The following is a 27,286-nucleotide window of genomic DNA, read 5'->3' as shown; positions in this document are numbered from 1 at the left end:
TAACTATAAGTCTCTAAGAGTTAGCAAAATTTCCTTTGGCTTGACTTACTAATAATCAGTAAACGACTGATCAAAATAAATATATTCTAATTTTTTATAATTATCAATCAAAAAAGGAAAAACATATAAACACACATGTGTGTATGTATACTAGTTTAAAATCCATGAAAGAATATTACTTACTGCTAGAAAGAGACAGGGTTCATTACTGATCTATTTTTCATTTTTATAGGTATAAGCACTGAGCAACCTTGTTTATATAAATAAGTAAATAGTTAGGGAAGGGATTTTGTTAGAGCAATTTTACTAAATGTCTTTAACTCTTTCTGAGTTAAATGCCCCCAAAACAACAAACAATCAAAAGCCACATAAGGATCAATCATCAGAAAAACGAAAGCTCCACTAAAGGCCAAACTAATGGGGGAGCTAGAGACGGAGCTTCCTGTTATTTAGATTCCTCCTTCTACCCTCCCCTCCTCCACACGTCTTGTTTTTCCCAAACTCACTATACAAATGAATTAATTCATGTCCCAATCAATGAGGTTAAGTATCTTTTCGTATGTTTGCATTTCCTCCTGGGTGAATTACTCACTTATACTTTTTCCTAGTTTTCATGGGCTGTTTGTCATTTTCCTATCAATTGGTAGTAAGCCTTAGTCTGTCATATGCATTGCAAATGTTTTCTTCTATTGTTTGTCTTTGGATTTTACTTGCACAGTAATTTTTCATTTTTATGTACTTAAGTCTATCAGTCTTCTCCTTTGTGGCTTCTAGATATTCTCGTACCCTTCTCATACTTCTCACGTGAAGTTTTGACAACCATTTGGAAAGTAATCTGGCTGTAACTACTAACGTAAAAATGTACATGTCCTTTGTCTCAGCAATCCCACTTTGAGACATCTCTTCCACAAAAATAAAAACACTGCTTCACAAAAGTATACGTACAAAGATGTTACCTTCATCAGCATTGCGCGTACGGCAAAAATGAGAAACAACTTGAATATCAACCATTAAGGCAACAGTTGAATGAACTGTATTATGGAGTCACAATGTAGTATGTTTTACTGCTATTAAAAAGAATGATTTTGCACAACATTGTGAATGTTCTTAATGCCACAGAACTGTATATTTTAAAATGGTAAATGTTTATTTTACCAGAAATTTTTAAAAAGAGAAAAAAAAATAGAATGACTTCTATCTCTATATAGTGTCCTGGAGAAATGGCCATGAAAATTGTTAAGAGAAAAATCCATGTTTCAGGTAAACGTGTGTGTGTGTGTGAGCGTGCGCGTGCATGTTTATAGAAAAAGGTACGGAAGGGTACAAACCAAATTTTATGGTTAATTACCTCAGGGAGTGTGAAGCATCTATCCTATGACTTGTAGCAAGGAACGTGAATTTAGAGCTCAGATCCAAGCTCAAGCCCACTACTGATTTGGTGTGTGACCTGGGAGAATTACATGTTAGTTTCTTCATGTATGAAATAGGAAGAGAAATAATATATGCCTCACTGGAATTGTTGTGAGGCATAGATATTAGAAAAGTGCCTGTCACGATAAATTATAGATGTCGTCATCATTATATTATTGTCTCCTTCAGTGTCTTCTTCATTGTACCCTATGCATTCTTCCATCCCTCTCTACCTACTGGGATTGTTAAAAGATCTGATTATCAGGAGAGAAAGACAGAGAAACAAAAACAGATTACAAGAAGCCTAACACTGAGGGGATTCACATAGTACTTGTTTCAGAACCCACTAGAGCTAGTTTGCTTCTGAGGCCATGTCTGAGCTATGGCCCTAAAGAACTGGCACAATTTTGGAGACGTCTGGCCTAGATTTCTTTTTCCTTGGCCTGTCATCACATAGAAGGTAGTCTGGAAAGCTTAGGAGCTCTCTTCTCAACATCTCCACACCTTCACTATTGCTTTTTGATATACCTAGTGTCATCTCCCTCTGTTTTCCTGCCAAATCAACAGCTTCTTGCACTGCAAATGCTTTCTCTTACTTACTGGTACTCTCTCCTTGACTGGCAGATGGATAAGACCTGGAGTCATCATATTTGCTGAGTCCCACACACCAGTTTATCCAATACCAACCTTGCCTCTTTCATGGAACTACTGCCATGTTAACGTTCTTTGGGTTGAGATCTGGAGGCTTTAGGCGATTCAATTTTTTCTATGTGTTTTGCAACATTTCACATTCAACAAATCTCATTCATGTTAAATATGAAATAAACCAGTAACTCCTCCTAGTTTATTTCAGCCTTAGGGCACTAATGTATGGAATCAGATATCTCATTCCTCTCAGAACAGGATGACGATGAGCTTCCCTGTTAGTAAAGAGCTCTCAGGGTTATAAATTATAACGCTGGTGACTAAAACAAAGCGGTGGCTCTTTTCATTGATTTTACATGATCCCCAGGGTTTCTCATTTCTCCACTTCTTTGTGCCATCCCTTGTATTTACTCATCCTTTCCTTGTGTCTCTTTCCCTTTCTCCCTCTCTTCTCTCTCCCTCTCCTCCAACAAACATTCTTAAGCACCTTCTGTGTGTCAGGCTCTCAGCAACATAGCCTGAGCAAAATGGACCACCTTCTTATTGCCATGGAGCTTACAAATCTAATGGGGAGTTGAGACATTCATCAAATAATCACCAAATCTGTATTTCATAGAGCACTGAGTGCCATGTAGGAAAACACAGGACCCTGTGAGAAATCTGTGTAGGTGAAGATTTCATCCAGAAAGAGGCAGCTGAAGGCTACATCCAGGAAGTGGCAGCTGAGCTGGGTGGGAAGGATGGGGAGGAATTAGCCGGGCATCTCCCCTCATTTAGAGCTATGGGTGGGCAGAGACCAGGACTGTCATGACACCAATACTGGGTCTGCTTGACAGAAATGCTTGTAAATATTTGTGGGAGGAAGGGACAATGTGAAAAATATAAATCAATGAAAATGTGCTTTGCTTTGTTTTTAGCGTAATCAATTAAGAAATTTAACTGTTCATAGTTAAAAGAATGCAAAGTAGAAGACAAAAAGGAGAAAGCGGCACAAGATGAGGTTAAAGAAGTAGCAGCCAAATCACACTGAGGCCTTTAAGGGTATGTAGGGATTTTGGTCTTTATTCTAACGGCAATTGGAAGCCACTCAAGGGTTATTTTTTACAGCTAACTATTATGTGCTAGATACTGTGCTAAGGACTTCGCTTGCATGATTTTGTTTAATCCTTGATGCAATCCTATGAGAGTATGATTATTACCCCAATTTTACAGACTGAGGACCCTGAGGTGTAGAGAGGGTTAGTTGTTTGCTCAACACTGTTAATAAGTGGCAGAGGCTTGACTCCAAAACCCTTACCCTTAACCATTAAGTTACATACGCTAAGAACAAGAATGAGTAGGTAAGCAAGTATGAACAGCTGATTCTAATCTCCGTGGCAGGAACAACCCCACTGTGGAGTTGTTAGCATAGGGGTATCAGGGCTTAATGACCTAATCATAGAATTTAATCTGCTTGTTCTGACTCCATATTAATCAAATAACTTTATATTCTAGCTTCCCCTATAGATTTTTCTGCTGGAAGATAATGCACTGAGCAGCCTACACATGCAATTTGTTTCAGTTGGGAATTTTATTACACATTGTAAGTTAACAAATTGGCATTCTGCTTAAAAAAAAAAAAAAGGTGAACTACTCTAAAACAAACAAGAAATGATGAACGTCTTACACAGTTATTTTTCCATTAAGTTAGTTTGAAAAACAGAAACAAAAAACATAAACATCTATATTGTCTCTTTCGTGATTTAGCCTTTTCTTGTTCCCTGCTTTGAAGGACCATGGACGTGGTCATAAAGTCTAGAGATGGGCCTTTTTTAACGTTCTTTGTCAAAGCCCCAAGCTCAGCCCAAGTGCTTCCATTGTTTCCCAATCAGCAAACCCACCTTTCCTCCCGCAAGCCGCGGAGAGGATTGCTCTTCCGAATTTACCTAATTCTCTGAGCGGTAAGCAGCTGGAGGCTGCTGCGAGGGGTCTCATTCATCTCCCCAGGGTAACGTGCATCCTATCCTAGGAGCAGGCGGTCTCCTAATAACATCATTAAACCCGAAGTTCACGCGCTCGGGGCCACCGCGACAGCAGCAGCCCTCCGCCCCGACCCTGCACCAAGTCCGAAGCCCCTGTGCGGGACGGAAGTGACACCGGCCCACCCGCCACTTGTGGGCTCCTTCCAAACGGAGAGCCATGAAATCGGTCCCCGACTCCCGGCTCCTCGTTGGATCAAGTTTGGTTTTGTTCTTTTCCCTCCTCTCCCTATAATTCCTTTAAATGGGCAAAACTGGCACAAACGCAGGTGGACATTTTAAAGTGAAAGCTTCAGGAAACGGACCATCACCTTGTCAAGAGATCTGCTGAATCACATACAAGGGCGTAAACGGGGCTCCCCCCACCCCAGTATTCAACAGTCTCTTGAACAGAAGACTGAAATCATACTCTAAACATCGACTTTTTTCCTCCTCCAAGACAGTAAAGTCAGCAAGTGCAAGGTGAGCCTCGTGAGCAGCCTCCTTTCTTGGAGAAAAGGCTGGAGCCAAGGGGCCGAGCGCGGCCTCCACCGTAGGGTCCACAAAGAGTAAGGGCCTCTCTCAGAAACTGTAGCGCTGGGGGCGGAAGGGGGACGGCAATCGTTGAAATCGATGACAGAACTCTATTCCGCTTTTCGGCCATTTTCACCACAGAACCATTAACCAAGAAATTGCCAGCAACTAGACGGCCCCCCGCAGGACTGCCAGCCGCCGGCAGCGCTCAGGACGAGGATGCACAAGGCCGTGCGAAGGATCGTACGCTGACCAGCCAAGATGGCCACTTTCACGTGGCTGTGGGCCACTGGCTCCCTGTCACCCGGGCATCCCCAGGCAGGGCAGCCGGAAAGACCCTCGGGGAGAGCCAGAGGATAAAACCCCCGACGATTCCCGCGGCCCCCGCTGGGGGACGCGACCTAGCGGCCAGGTAGCCCGGCCAACGGTCGGAAGGGAGGTGCCATGTCACAGTACAGGGGAGCAGGCCCATAAAGCCCTTGTCTCTCTTCCTCCCACGTCGAACACGGAAGCATACAACGATCCAGTATATTGCCTTTCCCCTCACCCCTTGTTATTAGTGCTTAAGATGGCGAATATTCGCGAGAGGGGTGCGTTACCTCCGCTCCCTTCCCCCTGCCTGGCAGAGTGGTTCGGTCCGAGCTCCCCTCGCTGCACCGCCCCTTCCCCTCCCCCGTCCCCGCGCGAGTGGCGCATTGGCGCGCGGCGCCGAGGGGCGGGGCCCGGGCCGGGCGCGCGCGGGCGCCGTGTATAAATAGTAGGCCGCGCTGCCCGCCGCCTCGTTTGCTCCGCGCCGCCCGCTCGAGCTGACAAGAACGCGGTCTTTTGCTCACGCGTTTCGCACTTGTCGGCTCGCCGCTTTTTCTCCTCAACGCCACTTTCACTCACCGCCACCACCATGAACGGGCAGCTCAACGGCTTCCACGACGCGTTCATCGAGGAGGGCACATTCCTCTTCACCTCCGAGTCTGTGGGGGAAGGCCACCCAGGTGAGGTGACGGGGCCTGGAGCGAAGCGAGGGGCGGGGCGCGGGGTCGGGACTGGCCGGTAGGATCCGCCGGCCGCGGTGCCCACGGCGGTGGCCCTCTCCCGGCTGCTGGTGGAAAGAGCGGCGGCCGCGCGCCTTCCTCGTGGCGCCGCCGCTGCCGAGCGCGTGGCCGCCGCCCCCCCCTTCCTCTCTCCTCCCCTCCCATCCGGCCGCGCGCCCCGGCATGCGGAAGATTCCAGAAAACGAGAAGGGCGGGGGCCGTGGCCGCTCGTGTTCTAGCCGGGGAGGGCACTATTTCCTTCTCCCCGCCTTGCGGCCCGAGCCACCTCGAGTGGGCGGCCCGCCTCGCGTGCTCGCGTCCGGCCCGCGAGAGCGCGCGCCCCGCATTGCAGCCTCAACCACGTGTTTGCCGCATGTGGCTTCTGGGCGAGGGAGCCGGCTGGTTTGCAGAGCGTGGCCCGGACTACCGGGCCTCCGCGCTTCCCGTTAATTCTTTGGCTACACTGAAGAATACGACATGCTCTTAGCCGGTATATGGCCTCGCGTCAGGGTGACATCCTCCAACTAAATATAGTGCTTGTCGGAGGAGGCATTCCTTATTTGGATCGTGCGTGAAAAGGATAGGAAGCATGAATTAAGTGTATGGCGCCATTGCGTTGGGGCTGACTGTTAGGCAAGGTTTTACTCCATATATCCTCCTCCGGGCTTTGTCCACCGGTCCGCCATTATGGCGATCAATTTACACGTGAACGAATGAAGCTATTTAAAGGAACTTTCGATCTCAGCCTGAAAACCTCACCTAGTGAAGATCGTTATTCTACTAGACGGGTCCAGCCCTTTCTTGGGATGACCACAATGACAGATTCCTCGTCTGTTGGCTTAAGGATCCATTTCTCTCTAGCAAGCTTACTGTGCCTATGATGCAATCCCACGAGCAACCTAGTGGTAGAGGAGAGGACAAACCCCGAGATCCTGATGAGTGAAGGTCAGGTGTGGTGTGGGTGGTTTTGTTTGTTTTCCCCCAGCGCTGAGAACTGCACTGTGTATTTGAACCACCTTTTATTAACTTAAAGCCGCGGGCATTTGTAAATGTTTAGATTGTCCTGGGCCTCTGACTGGATTGTGGTACACATTTTGCTTAAGTTTTTTTTGGCTGGTTATAGAAAATTTAGGAAAGTGATATTCGGGGTTTTTTTCTGTTCTCCTGATTTTTAATAGAGGGCAGTACAGTGAGGGGAAGATCAGCAAGGATTCAGAATACATTTGGGGATTTTCCAGTCTGTTCGGCTCTTGTTCCTGGACTACTCTTAACACAAAATCAGATGGTTGCCGTTTTATTCCCTTTGTTCGTGAAGTGTCGTTGCTTTCATCATTTAACTCTGACATTATTTCTCACTGCCCTAACTGGCGTTCCTTAGAATCAGGGAGAAATTGATAAACGGTCCACCTTTCTGGTTGGTTAGATTTATAATGAAAAATTTAAATTCGGGGGATAAAATGTAAGTACCATTGTCTTTGAAAATTAATGCTGTGAAGGTAAATGTTCCTTGCTTTGCTTTTGGATGGAAGATAAAACACTTTCTACTTACTTCCATTTAATCAGTCTCCGTTATGTGGCTATCCTGTTTAACAGTAGAAATTGTTTTTGCCTGGAAACTTAATTTTTCAAAATGTCTGAAATACTTTAAAGATGGGACTGAAGTCCTTGTAAAGGTGTAAAGTGCATATACTGCAATGAGCTTAAATGTATTAAACATGCTGGGTGTTCTGCTGGCTTATCTGAATTGGTGATCTGTGGTACAGCTATATGAAGACCAAGGTGTCAAGTTAGGAAACATGTAGCACTATATCCAGCATTTATTCTTCAGGGAAATGGTTTCCACGAAAGCAGTATAGCAGTTAAGATCTCCATACTTGGAATGTCGCTGAAAATGTACACTTGAAAATGGTTAAATTCGTAAATTTTATGCTATATAGGTTTTGCCACAATTTTGGTGGGGGGAGGGTGCCCTGCCAAGCGGCCTTCAAGATCTTAGTTCCCTGACCAAGGATTGAACCCATGCCCCCTGCAGTGGAAGCATGAAGTCCACTGGACTGCCAGGGAATTCCCGCCACAGTGTTTTTTAAAAGAAAACAAAGATCTTCACAGCTGTAGTTATAGGGGAAGGGGGCATGACATACATGACATTATCAGTAAATTGATTAAGCCAGGAATTTTTTTTTTCCCCCCAGATAAGATTTGTGACCAGATTAGTGATGCTGTTCTTGATGCCCACCTTCAGCAGGACCCTGATGCCAAAGTAGCTTGTGGTAGGTTCAGAACACTGCTTTATCACCTGATGAAAAGGTAGCATGAAAATTACTTCATAAAAGTGATGTTTGAGTGTGAACCTCTCTTTTACTAGAAACTGTTGCTAAAACTGGAATGATCCTTCTTGCTGGGGAAATTACGTCCAGAGCTGCTGTTGACTACCAGAAAGTGGTTCGTGAAACCATTAAACACATTGGATATGATGATTCTTCCAAAGGTGTGTTTTAATGAGTGGGCTGTCTAACCTCATTTTTCCAGGTATTTTTTTCAGTCCTCTTTAGCTATATCTTCTAGAGTGTTCCTGGGAATATTTAATTCCACTTGTATATTTTTAGTCTTTTTGTTCCAGCCCTATTCTTTGAAAGGACTAAGTTTTAGGTATATTTGATTTCTCTAGCAGCATTTAGAATTCCAGGTAATTGTCGTAAATACGAAGTATTGCTATGGCCCTTTAAAAACAAACCAAAAAAACATCGTTTTGTTTATAGGGTTTGACTACAAGACTTGTAACGTGCTAGTGGCCTTGGAGCAACAGTCACCAGATATTGCTCAAGGTGTTCATCTTGATCGGAATGAGGAAGACATTGGTGCAGGAGACCAGGTATTTTGGTAGACATCTATTTGCATCTCTTCTAACATTAAATTCTAAAGCTTGGATTGATTGCATTGGTAACTTTTCCTTTTTTAGGGTTTGATGTTTGGTTATGCCACTGATGAAACAGAGGAATGTATGCCTTTAACCATTGTCTTAGCACACAAGCTCAATGCCAAACTGGCTGAACTACGCCGGAATGGCACTTTGCCTTGGTTACGCCCAGATTCTAAAACTCAAGTAAGTGACGAGTATCAAAACTACACACATTACATTGGCACAGGACTTCAGTAAGGTGTTTTGATTAAAGCTAAGAGAAGAATATGGTTTGTTCTCTCTGTATTGTAATGTAGAGTAGAGAATCAGGAACAAAGCTATTGTTTAATAGACTGATGTTCTGATGATCTGTTTCGCTTTCAAGGTGACTGTGCAGTATATGCAGGACCGAGGTGCTGTGCTTCCCATCAGAGTCCACACAATTGTTATATCTGTTCAGCATGATGAAGAAGTTTGTCTTGATGAGATGAGGGATGCCCTAAAGGAGAAAGTCATCAAAGCCGTTGTACCTGCAAAGTATCTTGATGAGGATACAATCTATCATCTACAGCCAAGTGGCAGATTTGTTATTGGTGGGCCTCAGGTAAGGTCTTACAATGTCAATTCAGTTGCTTTTTTGGATCTTCTGTTACTTGCAAAAATTTGGCTACTTCCACCTTTTTCCTAGGTTTTTTGAAGCCTGCGTGTGCCTCTTCTGAGGATATTTGCCAAGTGATATTGAATAACCATTTAACAAGCCTGATCTAGAACCACTGGAAAGGATGAGGCATAAAGTAACTTAAGTCCTATAATTTCAGGGTGATGCTGGTTTGACTGGCCGGAAAATCATTGTGGACACTTATGGTGGTTGGGGAGCTCATGGAGGAGGTGCCTTTTCAGGAAAGGATTATACCAAGGTGGACCGTTCAGCTGCTTATGCTGCTCGTTGGGTGGCAAAATCCCTTGTTAAAGGAGGTCTGTGCAGAAGGGTTCTTGTTCAGGTATATACTTCTATATAACTGGGTTGACTAAAAGGCATGTAAGCGGGAGGGCATTTAGCAGTTATCTACTTGTTTTTTTTGATACCAGTGTATTACGCAAGTATGTGGGTCTTTTGATCACTGACTCTTACGACATTTAAATTCTTTTAGGTCTCTTATGCTATTGGAGTATCTCATCCATTGTCTATCTCCATTTTCCATTATGGCACCTCTCAGAAGAGTGAGAGAGAGCTATTAGAGATTGTGAAGAAGAATTTTGACCTCCGCCCTGGGGTCATTGTCAGGTAAAGATGGTAAAGACTATTGCTAGTGAAAAACATTGAGGGTGTGGGTGTGTATGTACATATACTTGATGTATGCAAATCTGAGAAAGTGAAGGTGTGAAGGAAGACTGGAGTGGGGAAACATGGTAATTCCTAGAATGTGTTGATGTCATTTTTAAATTGCCGTCAGTAAAGGCTTAAATTATTAGGAAAACTCTAAAATTACAGTGCTGCATGGCTTAGACTAACCACCCTAGAAAGTCCTCCACATTTGATATAGGCTTTGTGCTCCTGTTACCTAAGGGATGTTTACTTGAAAGAAATTTTAGTACAGATGAATGGGCATGGCTGTTACAAAGGAAATAACCATGGTAGGGTGTGGGCGTGGGACCTCGGTAAGTATTCCATGATTTTAGATGAGCTTTTGGCACTTGAAATGTCTCAGAATAATGACAAGTTTTCATATTTGTTGAGCCAGGGACGGAAAAACAAGAACTATAGTTACTAATAAGGACTGTGCAAGGAGTTTGGACACCAGGGAAGTAACAAACACTTTTGCCACAAACTTCTTTCCTAGCATACCCCAGAGAACTGAACTCATTTGCCAGAAGTCTTGAAAATGAGTCTTGCTGATTGTTTTGCTTTATTTTAATTGAATGCTACATATTAAGTTACGGACTTGTATATTCCAGGGATCTGGATCTGAAGAAGCCAATTTATCAGAGGACTGCAGCCTATGGCCACTTTGGTAGGGACAGCTTCCCATGGGAAGTGCCCAAAAAGCTTAAATATTGAAAGTGTTAGCCTTTTTTCCCCAGACTTGTTGGCGTAGGCTACAGAGAAGCCTTCAAGCTCTGAGGGAAAGGGCCCTTCTTCCTAAATTTTCCTGTCCTCTTTCAGCTCCTGATCAGTTGCAGTCACTCTAGTCAATGACATGAATTTTAGCTTGTGTGGGGGACTGTAAGTTGGGCTTGCTATTCTGTCCCTAGGTGTTTTGTTCACCATTATAATGAATTTAGTGAGCATAGGTGATCCATGTAACTGCCTAGAAACAAACCAACAGCACTGTAGTAAACAATGCTTTGAAATTGAACATTTGTGCCCTATCACCCAACCTTCTAAAATCCTAATTGCATTGACTTTCCCACCAAATGCTGAAAATGTCCTTGTAATGTGCACGTAAAGTACTTGTAGTTCCATTATAGCCTCTGTCTGGCAATGCCACAGCCCTGTCAGCATGAATTTGTAATGTCTTGAGCTCTATTATGAATGTGAAGCCTTCCCTTATTCTCCCTATAACTTGATCCATTTCTAATTATGTAGCTCTTTGTCAGGGAGTGTTCTCTATCCAATCATTCTTGCATGTAACGCAAGTTCCAGTTGGAGCTCTAGCCTGACATGAGAAAGGAAAAAAAAAAAAAGGCAGTTACCATTAAACCATCTCCCTGGTGCTTATGCTCTTAATTGCCATCTCTTAAACAGCACCAAATCAAAATCTCTCCACTTTTCAGCTGTCTTTTGGAGGACGTACGTAATAAGGTTTTTATTTAGTAAATCAATCCTATGCATGGTTTCAGCACTAGCCAAACCACCAACTCCTAGCTCTAGAAAAACAGGCACTTGGCACCCTTGTGATGTCATACAAAGAAGTCACAGGGCTGTACCTGAGGGTCTGTAGGTTGCACACTTTGGTACCAGATAACTTTTTTTTTTCTTTATAAGAAAGACTGAGCACTCCACACTGCACAATAACTCCTCCCAGGGTTTTAACTTTGTTTTGTTTTCAAAACCAGGTCCAATGAGCTTTCTGAACAGCTGGTGTAGCTACAGAGAAACCAGCTTCCTTCAGAGAGCAGTGCTTTTGGCGGGGAGGAGGAAATCCCTTCATACTTGAACATTTTCTAATTGCTTATTTATTGTATTCTGGGGTATGGCGTAAGTACAGAGAAGCCATCACCTCAGATGGCAGCTTTTAAAAGTTTTTTTTTTTTTTTTTTTTTTTCCTCAACACCATGATTCCTTTAACATGTTTCCAGCATTCCCAGGTAGGCCAAGGTGTCCTACAGAAAAACCTTGGGTTAGACCTACAGGGGTTCTGGCTGGTGTTAACAGAAGGGAGGGCAGAGCTGGTGCAGCTGGCCATGGAGAAAGCTGATTTGGCTGGTGTGGTACAGAGAAGCCAGCTTGTTTACGTGCTTATTCCATGACTGCTTGCCCTAAGCAGAAAGTGCCTTTCAGCATCTATTTTTGGAGGTTTATTACGTATGTCTGGTTCTCAATTCCAACAGTTTAATGAAGATCTAAATAAAATGCTAGGTTCTACCTTAACCTGTGTCCATTATTCTTTTAAAGTGTTTTGGTATGAATATGAATTGAACATACTTTTTAACTCTGAGTAATTGTAATCCCACCCATGGTTTAGGGAAATCACTTCAATCCTGACTGCAGGCATTTAAACGGTTTATAAATCATATCCCTTGCACTAAGAAAGTTCAAGGTTTGATCGCAGTTTGTCCAGCACTGCCTTTTTTGGCCAATGCACTGGGCAAAATTCACAGCTCCTTACTACAGCAGCCAGTTCTATACCATCAGCAGTGTTTTAAATCATCTAAGGTTAAGGGCATAAAAACCATTAACGTGAGTGTAACGTGGAAGGAGTGATAGTGTTCACTCTCGAAAATTTAAACCAATTTTCATCTTTTTGAAAATGTAGAAAGTTTAATGCCTTAAGTTTCCCTTTTATATAAACAGGTATTAAAGGCTGCAAGTTACATGTTTTAAACAGTGGTGAGAGGGACTAGTTCCCAATATATCTTATACAATGAATGAGTCAAAATGAAATTTAAACAAGTTCCCAAAGGCTTATTCTAATATAATAAGGAGGTTCATCAGCCAGAGTTTAGACCATCCTTCCTTGAGCCTAGCAGCCACTTGGCACGTGTTCGTACCGGCACCTATGAGATCAAGTGGTTCAAACACTTCACTGTGCTCTGCTGTTGCAGACGTGAGGCCCAAGGAATGCTTATACCTGGTTGCCTGGAGGCTTAGAAGTTTAGAAACATATTTGGGAGGGAAGGCAAGGTTAAATCTTCTGACCTGCCTGCTCTGAAACTTGAGAAGTTCAACTTTGCATGACATTGAAAAACTCCAGAAAAAGTTTCAAGAAGCCTTTAGATGCCGCTGCATTGCTATCTAAAGATAAGTTAACCATCTTGACCAAACGGGGGCGGGGGGATGAGGATGAGTACGTGCCTGTATGCTGGTGAAGTAACACCAGAGAGAGAACTGCTTTGAGGTTCGGTTCAATGTTTATTTACTAGGATGACCCCTGCTCTCAAGGAGCTGGCAGACTAAAGAGAGTGACCTTCAAGGTGTCTTGTCCTCTGCGTAGCCCCGGGGTGGAGGTGGGGATTAACCAGCTGAGGGAGCACAGTAGAAGCAAAGGCATGGAACAGCAAGGGGTGAAGGTGATTACAGCTGAGAATCAAAAGCATAAAGTGTTCATGGAAGGAAATGTCCTACTTCATGTTAAAGTTGAAAATCATACTTTAAAGAGTTTCAAGGGGGATGACACTGGTCAGGGACAGAAGATCTAAATGCTTGGGGTAGGATGCAAAGCCTTCTGGCGAAAGGGACATTAATTACCAGGGCCTGAATACTCCCGAAACCTGAATAACCCAGATTTTCACCAGTGAACAGCTTTTCTTAACCAGTATTAGACTAGCACCTTTCTTCATCCCACCCCAACATTTTCATTTGGAAAATGAGACAGGTTTGGAGGAAAGCAGCATCCTTGCCTGTATTAAGAAAGATAACGTTTTGCAGCAGTTTCCTTCTGAAGTGAAGAAGAGTGTTTGTTTTTTTTTAAACCAAGTAAAAAGGAGGGTGTGGGCAGCGGTTGCGGGGAAGGACATGGTGCCAAGGTGTATCGTGTTGCTGAGATCTGCAAAAGGACTGAAAACCAGTGTTTGCCCTACATCGGTGCAAGATGCCCTGTGGCACAGCCATCACTGACCCACAAAATGCCTTGTATGAATCAGAGGGACTTACTCAGGCCCCACTTGGCCTCAGCTGGGTGCCCGTATTCAGGCCCAACCTGCACAACTACATGGCAGCCCTGCTCTGGTCTGTTCCTAATTGGATTCCAGTATAAAGGCTGAAAGAACAGAGGTGGTAGAGATGAATTCAATAGGTCCAAGAAGTAAGAGGTAGAATTAATGGGACTTGAAATCTTAAGAAATGTGAGGAAAAGGGAAGAGTCAAGGCTGATGACTCACAGATGGCTTGGTTAAAAAAAAAAAAACAGTTGCCATTCACTAATAAAGGAGACGCAAGTCTGAGTTGGGGATGAATGCGAGTTCTGTTTATGACAGAGTTTGAAAGCTCTGTAGGATATCCAGCTGGAGCTAGTTAGATACACAGGTCTAGGGCACAGGAAAGAAACCTAAGCAGCAGCATCACTGGAAACCATGGAATAGACATAATCATCCCAAGTGTGTACAGTGAAAAGGCAGCTGCCTAGGAAAGAACCCTGAGACTGGGTGGAGCGGAGCATGGGAAGAGAAGAGAAGCCTGAAAACATGCGATCCTTTATCAAAGTTACTGGGACTGCCAGTCTACTGACAGTCTCTGCCTGAAGACCATGAGCACCCAAGCAGGGCCTGTTTTTCAGTTTGTTTGTCTTTTTCTTTTTAATTACTCTATGCATTCTAACTTCCTAGCCCAGGACCAGGCCTTTGAATTTTCACAGAATTGAGGATCCTCCTGAATCACATCCAAGCTTTCTACATCCAAAGTCTACAAAGTGACTGTAAACATTCCCTAATCCCTCATCACGTTTGGTTAAATCTTACTTTACATCACCTCCTGCTCATTAAAGGCTAGAATAATGCTAAATACTAAGCTTATTTGTAGATAAATACCACTACTAATCACCTAAATTTCGTTATTTGTTTAACCCTGTGATAGTCTAACTATGCTCATGACTGCTAGTGAAAAACGTACTGGGTGTATAAATAATAGGAACAAAGAAGGAACCAAAATTGCACTGAAGAGAAAATTATTCTGTGTGCATTTAAAACCTGATCACCATCCTAATCATACTTTATAATTGGACAAGTTTTAAGCTACGTTATTTCAGAATTATTGTCAAGGATTCTGAAAATTACAAGCAGCGGGGTTCAGGACCTTAAGTCGAACAGACTTGAGGTTCAAACCATCAGTCCATCCCTTATTAGGTATATGTCTTATGAGCAAATTATATTACCTCTCAGCCTCAGTTTCCCCAACCACAGAATAGGGCTTATGGCCGTTAAGGACTAAATGTAATAATGCTGGCACAGGGCTTCACACAGTGCCTAGCATCTGGCAAGCACCTGAGAACAGCCAGCAATTATTTTCATCATGGAACATTAAATCTCTTTCACCAAGGAGCCAGTCACTTTAAACCTGATCCTTACCCTTTCATCCTAGAAAGACATTTTCACGTTGTTTTTTAACTCCCCAAGCCCCTCAACCTTGGATTGATAAATCTTATCCTTGCTTTACTTCCTTGGTTCCTCTAATCTATCACCTCTGAATTTATCAGAGCTATGGATAAGGAAGAAAAATGTAAAAAAAAATCTGAAGTAATTTTTTCAGATGTCCACTGCATAGGTAATGGTCTTGTGACCGGCTGCTCCCACATCTATACCCAACATCTGGCCTCCCTCAGAACTCTGAGTGAACAGGGTCAGCATTTGGCTCAGAAGGATTAGGATTTGAAGAATCTGTGTTTGAAGGACTCGGCTCTCCAACTGGCTCAAAGGGTCGCAAGTTCGCGTAAGTCACCTCTTGGGCCAGCTGCTCCAGGGAAGGGCGGCCTAATACCAGATTTCGAAGTGAGATACAAGTCATCAGAAAGCTGAAAAAGAGGGAAAAAGCCAGCAATCCAAACTCCTGTTTCAACATAGGCATTCCTGCCAAAGCCCTTAGGGGACACCTGGTCCTACCCCCTCACCCAAGCATAAATGAGACTCTCCCCCCAGGCACCCCAACACCCCAGTTGGAAGGGCACCCCACTCCTTTTACAGTCTGGTAGAGGACTCCAGGGTGGGGTAGGAATAACCCACAGGGAGGCTGGAGAAAAGCTGAGGCAGAACAAAACAGCGGCCATCAGACACCACTTACTCTCCCATTCAATCAGGGAGAGGAGAATGGAGAGGGCAAAAGGGAGGAATTTAGCACTGGATTGACCTTTCCTGGGAAACAGTCCCTACTGTTACCCTCAGCAGAGAAAAGTTACTCAGCCTGCAAACATCTGATGGCAAAGACACATACTGTTGTGGGTAAAACTTACCTGCGGCGAAAGACATAGAGCTTTCGCAGCAAAAAGCGGAGGAGTCGCTCGTGGAAAGGGGCATTTCGCCGGCGTTCGATCTCCTGGAGCCTTTGCTGGCGTCTAAGAAAGGTCTGAACCAGCGGTGTTGGCTCAGGGCCCCCTTTGACTTCCCCTTCCAGCAGAGGTTGCAGCTCTGGAGGCAGAGGCTCTGTTTCTGCCCGGAAGAGGGCAAAAAGAGGAATCACTGAGAGAGAGAGAGAGCATTCTCTCTCCTAGAACTCCCCTTTCCCCAGCTAGACGCTTCAAGTTCATTCTTTAATGGCTAGATCCTCACTCACAACCCTGACTTCTTGTAAAGCGGGCTATCTCAGCCCAAATCTTCATATACTCACCACTTCCATTCTCCACCTTCTCCTTCAATTCTTGCAGGTATGCCAGGTCTTGCTCCAGTGCAAGCTCTGTAGTGTTGACATAGATGTACATGTAGCAGGAAGGACTGGGCGACACTGTATACACCTTATGGTACTCACCAGCAGGCAACTGAAAAGAGGGAAGAAACTGATCTCTTTCATCCTCTAGCCTTTCCCTAGCCAGCCTATGGCCTCCCTACACTGTACCCCGCCCCAGACATCTTTTTTCTTGTGTTTTGGAGTCCAAAGGAACTGACCTCTAGAACCCTGAATGAGGCTATTCACAGCCCCCCTGGGGCCCTTGCTTTTTTGAGCTCCCACTGTGTTATTGTTATGTTGAAGTATTTTGAGTCTGTAATAAATCAACTCTACTCATCTAAACTTTTCTACCACTGTTTTTTTCTGTCGTTGTTTTTGTTTTTTTAATATTTATTTACTTATTTGGCTGCATTGGGTCTTAGTTGCAGCATGCGGGACCTTCATTGCGGCACACAGGTTTCTCTCTAGTTGTGGCGCATGGGCTCCAGGGCGTGTGGGCTCAGTAGTTGTGGCATGCGGGCTCTCTAGTTGTGGCGCAGGCTCAGTAGTTGTGGCGCGGGCGGGCTTAGTTGCCCCACAGCATGTAGGATGTTAGTTCCCCAACCAGGGATTGTACCCATGTCCCCTGCATTGGAAGGTGGATTCTTAACCACTGGACCACCAGGGAAGTGGTGGTCCCTCTACCATTGTTAATTCAAGCAAAATACCTTCATTTTTTCTCCCTCCTGAAGAGTCTGGTTCTTCTGTTCTGCCACCAGCTCCACAGTTACCTCCCCCTGCAGCAGCTGGATGCTAGTGTTGCCCAGGTCTTCGCTCACAAAGTTCTCCAGGTGCAGCCCTGCCAGGGGCAAGAGTTCCCCAACCCACCCCATGGTGGAGTGAACTCACCACCAGCCGGAACAGAGAAATCACACCTTCACCGCCACCCCCCACCTCAGGTTTCAAAAACCTTCCTCCCACCAGGAGAGGCCCCTCCCCGCTCCATCACACGCCATATCCCTAGCCAACGAAGCCAGGAGGGAGACAGCAAAGCCTCCTTGCTCTCCTCCGTACCAGGGAAATCTGCGATGAAGACCACTTCGGTGTGGTTGTCCAGGCTGCTCTTGATTTCCTGTAATTTGGTTCTCCAGGGAGACAGGTCCATCAGTAGCGGCTGCAGCCAAGGTGTACGCTGGAAGGGGGACCAGGTAGCCTGCACGATGTCCACACGAGGGTCAAAAATCCTTAGGAAAGAAAACCATGTTCTATGGAGGCCACAGCCACCTATGCACCGGCATTTCCGATTCTGTTCTTTTCATCACTGTTCCCAGATAGAGGAAACAGGGTTTTCCAGAAAGAAGAAATGGCCTATGTCAGCATGTTATTGCCAGTTTGGGACAGAGAGAGGAGGGGAAAGAGATTCTGGAGCACTGGGAAGAGTGGGAGTTAGTGGCCACCTGAGGAGAGCTGTGATAACAGCTTCTAAAAGAATAAGTGCGTTACCTTTTCTTCAGGGTGACGGTGCCCCCTGCTGGAAGCAATCAGCTATGCCCACAACCAGGTCAACAGGGACATGCACCAGAGGACAGCCTTTCAAGCAAGACAACACTGGGGAGCATGGGCTATTCATCTTGGCAGAAAGAGCTAGACTTCATTTCTCCCCCTTCTCTGCTCCCCTTGCCCACCTCTGCTGGAAGCGGTCATTGATGGAGACCCAAATATCAAAGAAGATCTGGGGCTCAGTGACATTGTACTTGGGAAGCAGGTGGCTCAGGCAAGTGGCATATTGCTTCAGCATGTCCGCATGATCCTTCCAACGCCGGCTCTGTGTGAATACCTGCCCCAAACCCCCACGTTAGTCCCACCTCATTGTTATGGAGCCTCTGGACAGGTCATGCAATGCCAATGGCACAGAGAGACCCCTGCCTGCTGCTAGTTCTGACAGAGAAACAGCAACAACAACAAAACCCAAAAAAACTCACTGGAAAAATTTTTCATTGCTGGGCTAGTGGTACTCACCTTTCCTAAATCTCATCTCAGTTCAGGGAAGTGAACGACATCACCCTATTTCAACCCCCACCAAAGAAGCGCTCCACGGGGCTCCAGAGAAAGGGCAGAGTGGACCCAAATGTGTTTTATTTCATAATTGTGTTTACGATCAAACCAGACCCCAAAGCTCAAGGGGGCCTCTGAAGGCCAGTAAATCGTCAGCATCAGACATCTCACCCCAGGGTTGAGGTAGCCCAGCTCGCCGGTGCGGCCATCACGGTAGGTGATCTTCACGTGCTGGTGGGAGCGGGAGTGCACCATCATGTCCCAGGAATAGCCGTACAGCCCATTTGTCCAGTTGTTATAGCCCTGAGGAGGCAGGGCAGCGGCAATCGGCTCGACGGTCCTCACGCTAACACCATCCTCCGCCAAGAGAGGTCTGCAACACCAGCCCCATTCTCTCCCACTTGCCGTCGCCTCCACCGCTACCCAAGGTAACCCCCAGCCCACACGTACCTGGGTGAGGAAATGGGAATAGGGCAGGAAGAGCTGCTCCAGGAGGTAGAGCAGGGTGAAGGCGGCGCCCAGCCGATGGCGCAGCCCTGGGTTCTGACCACCTTTGGCCCGGCTCCTCTTATACACGCAGGAAGCACTGGGCTGGGGGGCAGTCCTGAGGGGCAGCAGTTCTTGCAGCCTTTTCGGGCAGTGAGCCACCAGCTTCCGAGGCCACTCGGGAGAGCAGAAGAGAGGGCTGCTGGCCAGCATGACGTAGGGGAACATACCTAGAAAAGCAGGGAGAAAACCAGCACGTCGGGAGTTTGGCCGGAGGAAAACGTGGGTAATCGCCTCAACCCCCTTCCCCTAGGCAGCCTTTCCCAGGTACTCCACTGATGATGAAAGAAGTCCTCAACTCCAGTCTATCTCTCCCCGGAGAAACTTACTACACAACGTACTAACTGAGCCCGGAAGCCGCCAGCCGCCTCCCTGTTTGTTTCCATCTCACAGAGACCGCATCTGGTACAGCTTGGCACCCGTCCCTGTCACCACCTCCCACTGCCACACATGCCGCTGGCTCGTCCCTCCCCTGCACACCTGTGGTTTCCTATTTCCCACCAGACTACAGGAACTGACCAATGCTGAAGAGCTGGGAATTCATGCAGTGGAAGTAGGACACGAAGAGGAGGCCAATGGACCTTGAGGCGTCAAAGAAGAGCAGGAAACCGGCAGAGAGGTCGAGCAGCAGTCCGCACCAGTGCACCACCAGCAGACTAGTCATCTCCTCAGACAATACAAATCTGCGGACACCAGGGTCAAAGGTCAGGCACCAGCACTCACGGCATACTCACAGCAGATGTACCGCTGCTGTCCTGTCCTTGCTGCAGGATCCACCCCAGCAGGTGCGTGGAAGAACTCCGCACAAAGACATCCTCTGGTAGGGTTTTCCAACCCCTCTTCATTTCCACATACTTTAGGCGGCCATCTTTTTTCAACATACCCTATGTAATAAGCAAGAGTGCATCTCCGAGGGCACAATTTGATTGAGCAGTGTGTGTTGTGGCGGGCAGGTTCTTCGTGGAGGTTATACATGAGAAGAAACTTTAACAGGGGAACGCTTGGCTAACATCAACATGGTGTCAAACTTTAGGAACTGGGAGATGACAGGAAAGAGGGAAAAGAACAAAGTAAAACAAGAGGAAGGAAGAAATGGGAGAAAGAGTGAGGTCAGAGAGGAGCAGCTCTGTTTTGGAAAGAGTTGGCAACAATGGTATTGTCGGCGTAAGGGGCGCCGACCGTCCATCTGCTCCGCACGCCGGCCAAGGGGTCCCAGCGAGAGGCTGGGGTGGCAACCCGAGGACAGAGGCACCACCACAGCAACTGCTGGGGCTACTGCCTCACTCACCAAGCCACCTAGCACCGGCGCTTTCCTTTCCTTGACTGCTTTTCCCTTTGTTTCCGCCCACACTGTAAGTCTCCCAGGGGCAGCAAGGCCTAGGTCTTTTGATACCATCGACTCTGCCTTCCGCTGAACAGGGAGATGAGTGGACAGAGGGAAACACGTGGCAAATTCAGGCAAAGTGGGAAGAGCAGCTGTGACCGCAGACCTGAGGGAGGCGAGCCCCCCACTCTGCACCTGGGCCACCTGAGGCCTCTGCCCTGCCGCTCACTTGAAGGGACTGAAGAGCCAGTGCCGGGACAGGTAGTCCATGGAGTAGCCTTCCACCCAGTCTGCGTCCAGCTTTTTCACGCCCGCAATGAAGTACACGATGAAGATCTGCAAACACAAGACAAATGTTCAAACAAAGTCAGAACCTTGTCCTCCACAGACAGTCACAAATCAATTCTGATGCCAGTTCAGGGCCCAAGGGAGACTAGATCCATTCTTCTATTCACTCATCTCACATATTCACTCACCCGACATCCTACAGAGGCCAGGCACAGTACTAGGCACCAAGGAAAGTCATAATGTTACTCTTTCCTCATGAGGATTCTAATCCAGCGGGAACAAAGCTCGACTCTTTCTATGACAAGGTGAGAGACCCCAGAGATTAGGGGGTTGGAAACAAGGGGAAAGCCAGCCCAGCTTTCCAGCAAAAGGGGAAAAAGAGAAGATCCAGGGAGGCAGAGCAGAGCGCAGTCTGGCAGTGCGACAGCGGTGCTGACAATGGCTGTTGAGAACACCTCCCCCTCTCCTGAAATCCTGTACCTGGCCACGCAGCACAGCATAGTTCCAAAGGGGCACGTGGGCGTTCCGCTTCCGGGCATTCAGCAGGCCGTCCACAGACCTGCAGCAAGGGGGAGAAGGATGGAGGACAGCTTCTTAGTCCAGTCCCATTTCTACCTTGGGATTGGTAGAAATGCTTTTTATTTTTTTTATCTTTTTTTTTTTTTTTAATTATTTATTTATTTATTTTTGGCTGCATTGGGTCTTCGTTGCTGGGTGCAGGCTCTCTCTAGCTGCGGCGAGCGGGGGCCACTCTTCGCCGCAGTGCGCAGGCCTCTCATTACAGTGGCCTCTCCTTGCCGCAGAGCACAGACTCTAGGCATGCGGGCTTCAGCAGTTGTGGCACGCAGGCTCAGTAGTTGTGGCGCACGGGCTCAGCTGCTCCGCGGCACGTGGGATCCTCCCGGACCAGGGCCTGAACCCGTGTCCCCTGCATTGGCAGGCGGACTCTTAACCACTGCGCCACCAGGGAAGTCCCAGAAATGCTTTTTAAATATAATGCCCTCTCTAACCCAGGACGTCTCCCACACCTTCTCTAGTCCTCTGGCTATTCTGAGGTTCTTTAGAATTATATGAGCATACTGCAACAATGACTATTTTAAGTCATAACAGAAATATTACTAGTGAGTTATAACAACAAAAAGTTCAGTGTTTACCATTCGTTTAGTTAGCAAATTAGTTTCTCCTACAGAAATAGATTGGGAACAAGACTACAATGCTAGAATATGGCTGAATATGAAAAAGAACGAATTTGAGGCAACACTTGAAAAGCTAAAGGTGTATGAAAATATATATAGTGCATTTAAAAAAAAGTTTCAATTTCCAAGACAAACTGACACTCCATAGACCTGTATGCTAGGATCTAGTGCCAGAGGGTACCTGCTAACAGCTTACCTAGGCTAAGAACTGATAAAACCAGGCTACTAAGATTAGATGTATTCTGGGGAGGCAGAAGCAAAGTAGGTTTTCAAGAAGACACAGAATGAGCAGAGAAGCCAGGAAAGGGGCAGCTTACACTTGTGGTCAAGAGCATGGGAGTCCGTAGTTAAGGAGACCTGGAATCTCACTTATGCCTCTTACATGCTATGTGACCCTAGGCAAGTCCTTTACTTCTCTAAGCCTTAGTTTCTTCATCTATAAAATGGGAACAGCACTATGGACCTAATGGGGTTATAATGTGGAAAAATTACAAGTGTTTAGCATAGTGTCTGGCACGTGGAAAGCCTTCAGTAAGTGATGGATATTTTTTCAAACTGTGTAAAAGTCATAAAAATGAGACTTTTCAGGAGTATTCTGTCAAAAGTGCCTCTTTGTGATGACAGCTGGCCACTCTGAATGAATGTGAAGGTTTACAAAAGGGGTATCTGCATGTGTGTGTTGATGAATGAAGTTTAATTAATGACTGATAAATCACCAACAAATCCAATGCTTGAGATTTTTTCCCTCTATACTCATGTTACTGACAGCTCATACTCGCTTTTCACTTAATAATGGGAGAATCCTTAAAGCTCATCTACCCTGCCACCCTGTCTCCAAATCCCTTCTCCATCTCCCCTGAGAGATGGTCACCTGAGCCAGAGGTCGAGGAGCATTACCTCCTCCCGGGACAGCACTACTCAGCAGCCCTGGTGGGCCCTCTCCTTCTGACATGACTCTGTCCCACAGCAACTTCTACTCTTGGCTCTAACTCTGCCCCTCTGGGCTCACACAGAGAAAGTCTGCTCCCTCTTCCACATGACCACCCTTGTAGTATCTGAAAACAGCTATGTCTGGCTTTAGTCTTCTCTTCTTCTCTAAGAGGATTACAGGAAGTGGATAGATCAAAGCACCTGGGGAGATAGGGAAAGAGTGAAGGGGTGGGAATGGAGCCATTTTGCTTTTTTGTCACCCCAAGAGCCCCAACCTCACGGACCCTTCCCTCTCCCAAATCCATCCAAATCAAAGTGTCACCCTGTAACCACACTCTGCAACGCATGGCTGAAAATACGTTTGCTGGGACAAATTCTCGGACCTCACCAGGCCCCTATCTCTGGTAACCATCCTGACGCAGCCAACCCCTCCCTCTTTTCCCCGGACTCATACCAGTAGCGGTTTGCATCCATGAACGTCAGCTGAAAGGCCAACAAACCATACAGATAGGAGTGGTTGTTCCACGATGTCTTGTCCAGAAGAAACACATACCAGTATGGCAGCAGGAATAACACACAGCTTATCCGGTAGCGCAGGCCCAGCATCATGCCCAGCGCCCCTGGGATTTGAGGGGGAGAGGATTAAGATGTCAGAGGGGCACAACAGGCCCAGCTCCCCTGGGACAGGCTGTGGGTAGGATTAGGAAAGGTTATCAGACATTTTATAACCAGGTGAAAATGAATTTCAATTAAACGTTATTTCAACATTTTAAACAGAGTTACGGGGTCACAGCTCAGATGACACACAGGTCAGCAGGATGAAATTGTAAGTCGCAGAGGAAGTGAAATAAGAAACCCAAGACCTTGGTCATTCACCAGCATGCTTTGTATTTCTGGGTTTCTCTCCTACAGTTTCCCTCACCCAGAAACATGATGGTGTAGACCAGATACATCCAGTCAAGTGGCAGTGGCTGCAGGGCGTCAAGCAACGGGAAGCGGCACACCTCCAGCCCATCCAGGTATCTTTGGTCCAGGGAGCTGAGCCCCCGCTCCTGGGGAATGTCCAGCACCATCATCAGCCCTGAGAAGGCAGAGGGGGAGGGGGCCGTTAGGCCTTAGCAAAGGGAGCCGTGGAACACGCTGGAATACAGTCGAGCACACCCAGCTCCAGGGTGAGACTTCTTTCCTAACCCCGGAAAGAATTCATTCAACAATAATCACGGAGTGCCTACTCTGTGCTAGGCATTATGCCAGTTGTGTGATCTCAGACAGCCACTGCATCTCACTGAGCCAATTCCCCATTTGTGAAAGGGGGCTCATAATATTTTGCAGGGTTTCAGAGAAGATTAAATGAAAGAAGTGTACAAAATGCGATCAAAGCTGTTCAGGTTTTGATAGTAATATCTGTAAAGGTCTGCCCTACTGGCTACAGAAAATGCTCTGGGGTGGTGCTGCTCAACCTCTTTTACTTCCTGGCACACCTGGCAGAGCAGTATCTGGCCAGCACACTGGGGTAAACAGAAGGGGCTACTCAGGCCAGGAAGGCATCTCCAGTTAAGACAAGATTTCTCAACCCCAGGACTATTCAGTTTGGCCTGGTTAATTATTTGCTGGGAGGGCTATCGTGTGGTTCATAGGTCATGCAGCAGCATCCCTGGCTTCTGTGTAGATGCCAGTAACCACCTATTCCCCTTCCCTCCCACCCCCAAGATGTGACAAATACAAATGTCTACAGACATTGCCAAATGTCCCCTGGAGAGCAAAATCACTCCCCGTTGAGAACCACTGGGTTCAGGGGAGTACTATCTCAGCATATCTGTAACCCATTCCAAACATACATGCTGTGGCCTATGAGTTAGAAAGATTTGGATTAGGGAGTCACAGCCTAAATGTCTGCCCTGTCACCCCTGCCATTTCTCTAAAGTCTAGTCCTTAGCATACTTACTGGGCAACTTCATGCCACAAATAAAATGGGTTCCTGTTCCTCTACCTCTATATTTCCTATAGCCTCAGATCAAAGCATTTCTGGTCTCCAAATCCTAATCGGAGACAAAACTGGGCCACAACGACCTCTTCCAGGATATAAGTAACTTCAGCTCTTAGGAAAAGGTGGGTAAGTCCACTAAGCAAGTAAGTATCCAAGAAATGGACAAGGGACGATTGTCATTTTCCCACCCCCAACCACGCTGGCCCCCTCCCAGAAACTGGACTTACCAAAGAGAAAACGGAAGACTGCCAGGCTTGCAGGATCCGTTGGTCTATTCAGCAGGGTCACCAGCCTCCCCCAGCTGGACACATCTGTCCACTCAAAACCCAAGAGCTTCCCCATTCGGCTGCCCTGACGGCGCCCTGAGGTCTGTCCAGCTTTATCTTTTTGTACTTTATCTGCAACCGATAAATGGAGAAAGTTGTGTGTGCGCGTATGGGAATGGAGATGCTTTAAAATAGGCTCCTCCTCAAATCACAGAAATCACAGGCCCAGGGCTTCTGTCCACCTGGATTCTCCCACTGATCTCTGACTACCCGAAACATCCCTGCAGTGCAGCCCCTCCTCCAGGATCCCCCAGTGCCCCAGAACCTTTCTCAGACAGCAGCCCCCTAGCCGCAAAGCGTCCCGAATGTCATCACCACCCCGAAGCCGAAAACTGCAATCTCTCTCTATGGCTCCTTCCCATCGGAGGCTCCCTTCCCCAGGTCCCACAGGGAAGTCCTCCCGTCCCCACCCCTCTGAAACCCGCGCCCCTCTCTATCCGCCACAAGGCGGGGCTCTGACCCTACCTGAGTCGGGCGGGGACCGCGCAGACCGAGCAGACACCACCATGGCCTCAGGGAGGTAGCTCGGCCACAGCGACAGCGTCCGAGTAGGTGGCGCCGCGAGGGAAAACTCCCCTAAGTCCCGCCTCCCCGACACATCAGCACCCGCGAGGCCGGCCGGAAAGTGCCGGGACTGTCGTGAAGAGCCCTAGTCGGCCGCGCCGGGCTCCCTGCTTGGCGGCAGAGGGCGGGGCGAGGAGCCTTGGGGCGGGGCGAAGCGGCCGCGAAGGGGCGTGGTCAGGCCCCGCCCTCCCCGGTGACCAAGGGGGAGCGAAGATGTCACCGGACTTTCCTCTCTTCCGCCGAATGACCAGTCTCTTCCCTGAGGCCTCCCGATCCCTCTCCGCGCTTTCAACCTAAGAAGACTCCGAGCGCCCGCAACTTCCCTGGGTCACTCCCCGCCCCCATTAGGCCTCTGCAGATGTGAGCAGCGCGGGCGCAAATGTCAGACTCTTCCCAGAGAGGTTCCCGCCGAATTAGGACGCACCTGGAAGGGCTGCCCCGGTCTAGAGACTGTGTGCAAGTTTCTTTATTCTCTCTTCAGTACCTGCCATGAACCAGAGGTTTGAAAGCAGCAGGGAAAACCGGAACAACATAGCTGCAGAGGGTATGCAGAGTAGGGGCAGTGAATAGAGTGGTCGATCAAGGAAAGTCTTAGAGAGGTGAGTCTTGAACAGCCTTGTAACATCTAATTCTCTGCACTGGGACTGACCAGCAGGATCAGAGGAAGGCACCTTAGACCAGGGGTTCTCACATTTTTTAGTCTCAGAACCCCTCTACACTGCTACACACATTATTGAGAACCCTAAAGAACTTTTGTTTATAATGGGTTATATTTTCCCGTATTTACCGTATTGGAAATTTACACTGAGAAATGTTTAAAATATGTATTGATTCACTAAAAGAAAAAAGTAATAAACCCATTACATGTTTATATAAATAACCTTTTTAAGAGAAAAAGTATATTTTCCACACCAAGAAAATACATGAGAATAGTATTATTTTACATGCAAATCTCTTTAATGTTTGGCTTCATTGAAGAAAGCTGGATTCTCATATCTGCTTCTGCATTCCATCTGCTGTGAAATGGTGTTGATTGAAGTATGTGAAGGAAAACTGGTCTTACCGATACTTAGTTGGAAAAAAGAGAAGCATTTTAATAGCCTGTTTAGATAACTGTGGATATTCTTTTGTACCACACCAAAACTTACAAGTAGTCATTTTTTAAAGGTTAGTCAGATGTGAAATTGGAAATCATATAATGAACTTTATGTTCTATTACATTAAAATCATTGGTATATCTTGCACTTTGAATGGACCTTTTACTCACGCATGATTTTGTAAAATATGCATGGTAATTTGGAAAACATTGGTTCACTGAGTTACACAACTTTTTTTTTTTTTAACTTTTTTCTTTTTTTTTTTTAAAGGAATTCCTTTATTTTTATGGCTGTGTTGGGTCTTCGTTTCTGTGCGAGGGCTTTCTCTAGTTGTGGCAAGCGGGGGCCACTCTTCATCGTGGTGCGCGGGCCTCTCACTATCGCGGCCTCTCTTGTTGCAGAGCACAGGCTCCAGACGCGCAGGCTCAGTAATTGTGGCTCACGGGCCC

The 27,286-nt window shown here is 46.6% G+C and overlaps 2 protein-coding genes across 3 annotated transcripts; one reads left to right on the top strand and one right to left on the bottom strand.

Moving 5' to 3' along the window:
• Window positions 1–5,356: 5,356 nt before the first annotated feature.
• On the top strand, window positions 5,357–12,105 carry MAT2A (methionine adenosyltransferase 2A). Its single transcript, XM_007175358.2, has 9 exons — window positions 5,357–5,575; window positions 7,807–7,884; window positions 7,980–8,102; window positions 8,374–8,486; window positions 8,574–8,717; window positions 8,899–9,117; window positions 9,332–9,514; window positions 9,665–9,798; window positions 10,470–12,105. Exons 1-9 carry the CDS (start codon window positions 5,485–5,487, stop codon window positions 10,570–10,572), a joined length of 1,188 nt encoding a protein of 395 aa, XP_007175420.2. The 5' UTR covers window positions 5,357–5,484; the 3' UTR covers window positions 10,573–12,105.
• On the bottom strand, window positions 11,782–25,799 carry GGCX (gamma-glutamyl carboxylase). 2 transcript variants are annotated; one of them, XM_007175356.2, is made up of 15 exons: window positions 25,642–25,799; window positions 25,078–25,248; window positions 23,786–23,944; window positions 23,318–23,483; window positions 21,218–21,296; window positions 20,679–20,785; window positions 19,645–19,808; window positions 19,030–19,295; window positions 18,751–18,882; window positions 18,210–18,361; window positions 17,599–17,768; window positions 17,253–17,383; window positions 16,489–16,636; window positions 16,115–16,310; window positions 11,782–15,679 (listed from the first exon to the last, which is right to left on the bottom strand). In XM_007175356.2, exons 1-15 carry the CDS (start codon window positions 25,682–25,684, stop codon window positions 15,487–15,489), a joined length of 2,277 nt encoding a protein of 758 aa, XP_007175418.2. In that variant the 5' UTR covers window positions 25,685–25,799; the 3' UTR covers window positions 11,782–15,486. The 2 variants fall into 2 exon arrangements, with proteins under 2 accessions (XP_007175418.2, XP_007175419.2); XM_007175357.2 differs by lacking the exon at window positions 25,642–25,799 and adding an exon at window positions 25,442–25,577.
• Between the last annotated feature and the right edge of the window lie 1,487 nt (window positions 25,800–27,286).

Source organism: Balaenoptera acutorostrata, chromosome 12 (assembly GCF_949987535.1).
Source record: "Balaenoptera acutorostrata chromosome 12, mBalAcu1.1, whole genome shotgun sequence".
Lineage (NCBI taxonomy): Eukaryota > Metazoa > Chordata > Mammalia > Artiodactyla > Balaenopteridae > Balaenoptera > Balaenoptera acutorostrata.
This window is presented reverse-complemented; position numbering and strand designations above follow the sequence as displayed.